An 8,323-nucleotide genomic window follows, 5' to 3' on the forward strand; every position below is an offset into this window, starting at 1 on the left:
AGAGGCATAATTTGGACAATAATCTTTAATAAAGGGCAATCTGCCAAAACAGTTCCCTCAAAAAGTTTGGGCATGAAATGCTGACTATCTTTTAATTTTTAATTTTTAGATAGGTTATCTTGAAACAGATGTTTATTTGTTCAGTTTCATGGCTGGTGCACAAATATAAGTTTAGTTTCGTCATCAGTAATGTTCAGCAAAATACAATCTGTTTCTGAAAAATTAACTCGGTTTTTTTAAAAACAAAATGCTAAGATCCATGAGAAATAAGTTCCACATCTTATATTTTACCACCACTGCGCCCTGGGTCTCTGTGATGGTGCGATCCGAAAAATGGGTGTGAGGGACCTAGTTTTAGATAGGTAACAGAGTAAATAACTAATTACAACAAGTGATAATCTGACCAGTACAGAGTAATTTTTACAGAGCTGTACCCAAGGGTACAGACATTTTGACTAGCCATCATTCAGAAGGCTGGCAGTGTCTCTAAAATACATTTTGCTGAGGTTTCATGGGCCTCTGAATCTTAATGTGACTGCAGGGCCAAGTCTGCCTCCTTTCATGGGAAAGACTGGAATCAAAGGTCCACAATGTCATTGCTACAAAGCATGTTCGTTATTCTGGCAGGAACTCTTCTCATCCTTCTCTGGAGAAGGAAAGGGGCTTGGGAAAATCTCTAATCTATGCTGGGTTTTGGATGCAGTAAGGAATCGTTTTGCTTCCAACTGTCACCGACAGCCAGAATAAGGTGAAAAACATCATGCCCTCTCTCCACCCCCTCCCCAATGCTTACCTCAGTAAAAGCTCTGCTCAACAGTAGTGGGCAGATTTTTGTGTATAATCTGAACAAGTACAAATCAAATCTATATTGTGGAATAAAGATATTAAATAATACCTACCACACAGCATAATTTTTACTGGGAAAATCATTCCCCGTGCATGCAAATGCCCTAGCCATTAAAATAATTTGGTAGCCAATATAATTTTTAAGGTGCTTGTTCTATGCATAGCGTAACTGCCAAACATAAGTAGTCTAAGATACTCTTTCATATTTGATTTTCAGTTTCAAGATGACAACTCATCAATTCAGTCAATTCTCCAACTGATCTGTACTTCCTGTTTTTCAGAAAACAGCAAGATCACACTTTCGAACAGTCAAGTGAGCTCTCATTGATTTCTGATTCCTCAAGCCAGATTTCATGAAGATCAGTAAATTTAGGAATGCGCTTTCCCTTCCCATCCCCAGCTAATATCCTGCAGTTGTTCCAGGACAGGACTGTAAGGGAACTGCAATCCATATAATTTTGAAAAGTAATCAAATGACACAGAGTATGTGAAGTTGCCATAAGACAAAATTACCTGTGGAAGGACCAAACTTATGGGTGCTATGAACAGGGGTATACCAGAATAGAATTGCACCTGTATACATTTCAAAGCTGGAGTTCAAAGCTGAATTCTGCTCTTCCATTCTTTAGAGCTTGCCACTCTTCTATTATATACAAGTGTTGTAAGCATTCTTTGTTAAGAAGATCTGCATCGAGCCAGATGCGTTCTGAAGAATATCCAGATAGCCTTGTAATACTTAGGGTAAGTGATCGGGCAGATTTTTAAAATGATTTTGTTTAATATTTGTATGTCATTTCCCCAGCAACCAACTTGAGCTCAAAGTGGTTCATAGGAGAAATAAAAACACCTCCCAATACAAAACAAATATACAGTCAACCCTTGGTTCCCGAATGCCTCCTCTCTGGAACGTATCGGCTTCCAAAAGCCAAAAACTTGTAAGTAAATGCTCCGGTATTCGAATGATTTTTGGAAACTGAACATCTGACGCGGCTTCCGCTTGAATGCAAAAAGCTCTTGCAACCAATCGGAAGCTCTGCCTCGGTTGTGAAACATTTCAGAAGTTGAACGGTCTTCCGGAATGGATCACGTTCATCAACCGAGGTTTGACTGTACCACAAAAGTATAATAAATAAAATAAATGAATCAAAACAATACTAGACAGCAAAATTACAAAATTCAAATCAAGATAAACAGGATTGGTATCAGTATAAGGCAGGTGTGGGGAACTGGGCATCCATCATGATGGATCCCCAATTCCCCCCCCCCCCGGGCAGGGTAACTTTGACAGGTGAGAGAGACCACCTACCTGTCATAACATAAGGATACAGATGGGAAGCACACCTTCAAAGGGGTTTGCTATAACCGTCCTCCAAACTGCATTTCCCCCTCTGCATGCATCTGCAGAAGGATCAATGCACTATTTGGAAGAAGTGGTCTGAATTCAAAGCTTGCTCCAAACAGATAAAGTTAGTCCCCTTCAACTACACTATTTTGGTCAAAGAACTCCCTAGTACAGCCAGTCAGAATGGGACTCCCTGCCAGTAGCTAGCAATTGGCACTGGCAGGGAGCACCACTTCCAAAAGAATGATCAGGACCTCAGCCCTCATTTGTTCCTTTGTAGCCAAATCCATACCTGCCTCACACCTGATACCACTAATTGCATGAGATGTGGGGCAAGTGGGTGTGTTTTGTGGATAAAGGCCTCAAAAACCAAGTTGGGACTCGTGCCAGGCTTAATTAGGCCCACAGGCTGGAGGTTTCCCACTGCTAGAATATGTTGTCCCAGAAGTCATGAGAATAAATGAGAACAGCCGAAGTGAGAACATCAAGAGATGCAAAGTATCAAGGGTAAGTCCAATGAGAATTCTCTGGGAACGAAATGAATCACTAGAGTATAAAGGATGTGGAGGAATAAATACGTGTGTCATGTAAGGCCGGAATAGGCACGTTTTGCTGGAATCTCAGGTCTGCTCAGAAGCTCACAAACTGACCTGGTAAGTTCTACATCTACATTCATCCTTACACACAGTCTTTAGATTTTTGGGTCCTATTCAGACAATTAAACATGGCCTTCCAGACAGCAAACCACAACATCAGCTCACATAATGACTGGGGCTATGCTACTGGCGTTGCACAGTGGTGGTATGGGTGTTAAAGGGATGTGGACCAGCGGTATGCCTGACATGTGTAAAGGGTGGGTATTTATTTACTCTGCCAAAAAGTTCCTTTAAGATGTTGTTGCTGTTTAGTCGTGTCTGACTCTTCATGACCCCATGGATCAGAGCACGCCAGGCACTCCTGTCTTCCACTGCCTCCCACAGTTTGGTCAAACTCATGTTAGTAGCTTTGAGAACACTGTCCAACCATCTCGTCCTCTGTCCGCCCCCTTCTCCTTGTTCACTCAATCTTTCCCAACATCAGGGTCTTTTCCAGAGAGTCTTCTCATCTTATGAGGTGACCAAACCAATTCCTAATTCCACAAGCAAAGAACTCTCCCATTATTGGGAAGCATCACACTAGCCTGATATTTTGCTCCTTTCCCTCACATATTCCAGTGGCCTCAGGGTATCTCTAGGCATAACTAAAAACCTTGGTTTTCTGCCAAACAAATGTCCTCCAATTATGCAAATAAATAAATAAATGAAGGGCAGGAGGAGCTCATTCATGTTTCCCATTATGTCTGATCCAGGCCACTGGTTTCCCTGTTTCAGCATGTTCTAAACTTACTTCTTCTTTACTCCATCTATACTTACATATGATTAAATTCATTTGTTCAGAACTGTGCATTTTTAACAGCAGCACTTTTTTGGCAACCTACTCTCTGCTTGTAGATTGTTCTATTTAGAGTACAAGTTGTTCAGAAGAAGGGCTGTCTTTATGCTATATGAGCTATTCATGATGTTGGCAAAACACAAGCCACATTCATGTATCCAAACTTTATTTAGAATCTCTTATGAGACAAATAATTAAATGATGATTTTATAAAACAACAATCTTTTAAAGCTAGCCATTTCAACTGCAGATATTCAAGTATAAATCTGCAGCTATTTAAGTGTAGGAGCCGTACTTCAGGGGGGAATAAAGATCCTCCCACCACCACATAAACATAGTGCCACATAGGCAAACCAAGTTCAAAATGGTGACTGAGGCCTCAAGGATATTTCAGCTAAGTGAAGATATTCCAAAATGCCACACTGAATCTGTAACCTTATTTCCTCATTTGATTCCAAAACAAGAAATGTTCCTTTCTAAGGTGCTACACAGATTTCAGATAGTGTTTAGAAATATGAGCAAGAGTGAGCAACTTGATTTTATGTGAACTTAACGTGCAGCACTCTGCTGCTACATAGAGGCAGCATTGGGACATAGAGGCAGCATTGTCCAGAGCTTTATATGCCATGGTTTACAAAACTCTAGACACGACACGTCTCAGCAATAATTCCTTGGTTTGATGTTTGCTAGCAAACCAGGATGACTGACATTAAGTTAGTGTTTCCCAGTTGGTATGTAATGGGAACTTTGGCTTAACAGAAGACAGAATGTTTTTGCTATAGCTAGCATGCAACAGGAAGAGGAGGGATATGGAAGATCATACTTCCAATGCTATAGCATTTTATTATTCCAAATAATGAAGTTCTGTGGTCATTCCTATAAATCCTGTAATTACTAAGGACTGGTGAAATCAGTAAGAAAAGTGTCTTTCAGACAACAGAAATCCTGAAACTGGGGTGCATAAGAAGAGCCTGCTGGATCAGGCCAATGACCCATCTAGTCTAGCATCCTGTTCTCACAGTGATTGCCTGTGAGAAACCAGCAAACAGGATTCAAACCAGCAAACAGGATTCAAGAGCACTCTCCCCTCCTATGTTTTCCAGCAAGTACAATTTAAAGATATTTAGCAATTGCTTTCTATCAGCCCCATCCAACCACATAAATGCACAGTGGACCAGAACTAAAGGTTATGAATTGTGTTGCTTAACCCAGAAACATCTGTAGGTGTACCTGTGGGTGAAGGGGCATAGTTCAGACATGTATCAACCCAGTCTCAGATTATAGTTATGTTCCACAGTAAAAGAAGACTTGAGCAATCAGTCAGATAAAAGAGATTCGATGTTATACTTTGTATCCAAATACTCACACCAGCAGTTCTTGGTCATGATCCACCTAGATTCTTTGTAGCAGATGAAGAACACAAACTAAAGCTACTACCACACTGCATACAGCCGTCCTCACGTCAAGCCCTTCATTCTTACAAAAAACTGTGGGGCGGTTATTCCGAAGACGCAACTTATCATCGATCAAGTGATTGTGAAATCGAGAAACTACCTTTAAAAGGTTACATGAGCAGCTGGCTGTACAGAGCAGTCACTCGACACTTTCTCCTTTTGTTCTGTATTAAGGTAAGCGAATATTCCGGCAAGGAACGTTTCGCTTTTAAGGGTGCCACCAGGGCTCCGAACCCACGCCATTCACAAGCCTCCCAGCAGGAAAACACTAAGGTCTGCCATGAAGCCAAAACCGGATATCAAATCAAGCCTGAACAATAATAAGAGTGCTACTGCTCAAAGCACTTCCCCATTAGTCACTCGCTACTAGAGAAGCCGTGACTGCGACTTAAGGAGCCGGTCAGGAAACGAAGCCTGAAAGGTCTGGGTCAGGGATAAGAAGTAGAAACCCTCCCAAGGCTCCCAAAGCCGTGTGAGTCGTCTAGCCCTTATTTCTAGCAGTAAGGCGGGCTAACAAACGAGAAGGAAAACCCAGCGCTCCTCATTAGACACATCTAGACAAACACGCACACCCCTCCCTGCCTTTGCTGGTGGCGCTCACTCGCCTCGCGCCCCGTCCCAAGGGCCCTTCCAGGCACAAGACGGGCGCCAGCGCCGGCATGTTGGGGTCCTCCGCGCAGTCCGTGCGCTGCCCCTACCCGACCCCACCCGGACGCGGCCGGGCCTCCCTCACCGTTGCTGTACGGCTGCTGCGGCTGCCCAGCCCCGTTCTGGCTGCTGTAGGCGGCGGGTCTTCCTGGCTGGGCCATGGTGGTGGCGGCGGCGGCGGCAGGAGGGTCGTCGGTGCGCGGGCTCCTGTGACTGCGCGCCCGGCCCCAGCGCCAAGCCCAGAGTGGGAGGGCGGGGAGGCGCTCACCCTCCTCACACCGGAAGGAACCGGACGCAGCCGCGCAAGCGCACTCCGTACACGTGGCACTTCCGGGGACAGAGGGAGCGAGAGGGGTCGTGGGCGGGGCTTATGGCTGAAGAGCAGTGGCCCGGGAGAGAGGGAGGCGGGGGTGCTTAAAGGGGCAGGACCGCGAGCGCGCTGCCCTGGACTTCTGCTTGTTGTTCTGCTCCAGGCCCTCCAGATGTTTTTGGCCTACAACCCCCATGATCCCTAGCTAGCAGGACCAGTGGTCAGGGATGATGGGAATTGTAGTCTCAAAACATCTGGAGAGCCGAGGTTGAGGAAGCCTGTCTATTCTGTATCAGTTCGTTGCAACCGAGCTCGCCAGTGTCTATTTTCAATGCAAGACCTGACCCACAGTAATTCTGTGCGACGAACAAATATTAGGGTATCTCTGAGGATGTGCAGAGTGAGCTTTCTTCGCCATCGAATAACCACCACCAGCCAGATCCAGCGTGTTTGGGCTTGGGCCGTGGGCGGGGGGGGGGTGCATGTTCTTGTTGCTGCTTGTTTTATAGACTGTGGTGTTTGAATGTACTGTATTTCTTTTAGATCGTTATCTAAATGTTGAGAGTATGGTTGCTTATGAGTTATTTTGCATTCTGCAGACAAAACGGTCACTTCCAAATCATTCTACAATATCTTTTAAGAAACCTTTAGATCGTGTGGAAATACCTACTTACTCCCTGTTACATACACTATATTATTTTGGGAGTGCAGGCTTTGGGACTTGCCTGTTGGTATATTTTGAAATGTTCATCATATAGAATTGTCAATGAGTTAAAAGTTATTTTCTCCCCTCCAATAAGCTGAAACAAAGTTGAAAACTTTTTTCTGCCCACTCCTCATATAGTGGCACCAACATGACAGTGATAGATTCCCCCATCAGCCAGAGGATTCAGGTTTTCAGATATAAGGGCACTCCACCACATTCTACTCTTTTTTTGCTGAAAAATAAATAAATATAAACAAGCATGTCAAAAGTGCTATCGAGTGGCTTTTATTTTCATTATATTTAAAACAAAAACCAAGATACTACACATCTGCGGTCTTTTTTTAACCAATTAATTAATCATATCATTTGTTGAAAGAATTCAGCCACTATGATGTAGTTAAACATGTGCCTCAATCTAGTATTTATATTATAAATTAACATAAATCATTATAATAGTTTCAGGTAGGTCTGACGCAGTCAAAATATATATAAAAAATAAAAAAATGGTCCAGTAGCACCTTAAGAGACCAACTAAGTTTGTTCTTGGTACGTATAAGCTTTCGTGTGCATGCACACTTCTTCAGATACCTAGTAGTGTTAATGCATTAGTTCCTTCCTCAGAGTCATGGCATTACACAGAAAAGTATAAAAGCTTTTTATGTCTTCATCAAGTAATGACTGCCACCCATTATCTTCTTGTAAAGTAATGTCAGCCTTCACTTCTACAATGACATGAATTCTCCACTCTCTTCTAATATATGTATCAATAGAAGTATAATAAGCATGGTGCTAAGTCTGATTATATTCCTGTCTGGGAAATACTTTTTCAGGGAGGGTGGTTTCTAGTAATATTTTGTCCATGTTTTCTGGAGAAAGTACAGTGGTGGGGAACCTCTGCATCAGCAGGGTTTGACTTGGAAGACCATTTTCACACCAACCTGCTCTACACCTCAATTGTGGGCTCAAAGCAATTTTGCAGGCTCTGCTAATCGAATGTACCTCAGTGTTTGCCAAATCCCTGTGCCTATGCTAACTGTGTTTTGATTTATAATTTAAATGCAATAGATACATTTGTGCTGCGTTTCCCTCCTAGAAACAACGGTTAGCAGTTGAGAGGATGACAGTCCATGGACTCTACAGTGTTCCAGCCCAGCCTCCTTTTTATAGATATATGGAATGGAATGTAAACGCACCTCATGTTCTGCATCTGCCATCCAAATTGTGATCTAACGCCAGTTTGAAGGTAAGCATATACATATGTATTGTTGCACACTACCCCAATCTCTGAATGGTGCAAGATTCCAGAGGTTTCTAGGTGCTTACCCAGAGTTCATGTTTCATTCAGGAAATGAGGGTTGGCAGAGGCTGTAGTGTCTTTATGATATATGGTTTATTTACACATATATACAACCTGGACTACAATGCAGTGGCGTAGCGTGGGTTGTCAGCACCCGGGGCAAGGCAAGTAATTTGTGCCCCCTAACCCGTGGATTTGCGCCCCCTAACCCATGGATTTGCCCTAACCCTAACCCCAGATGTTGCGCCCGGTGCGGCCCGCCCCCCCTGCACCCCCCACGCTACGCCAC

At 43.4% G+C, this 8,323-nt stretch overlaps 1 protein-coding gene across 1 annotated transcript in view; it reads right to left on the reverse strand.

The window, feature by feature from the left end:
* The window catches only part of SEC24A (SEC24 homolog A, COPII coat complex component), a 38,423-nt gene that overhangs the window by 26,766 nt on the left and 3,334 nt on the right, over window positions 1-8,323 (reverse strand). Inside the window, exon 2 of the mRNA XM_083600003.1 lies at window positions 5,807-8,153. Within this exon, the coding sequence (XP_083456129.1) occupies window positions 5,807-5,882 (76 nt within the window). The 5' untranslated portion in view covers window positions 5,883-8,153. The remainder of the gene's footprint in view (window positions 1-5,806; window positions 8,154-8,323) is intronic.

Source organism: Podarcis filfolensis (assembly GCF_964270895.1).
Source record: "Podarcis filfolensis genome assembly, chromosome: 2".
In the NCBI taxonomy this organism is placed as follows: domain Eukaryota; kingdom Metazoa; phylum Chordata; class Lepidosauria; order Squamata; family Lacertidae; genus Podarcis; species Podarcis filfolensis.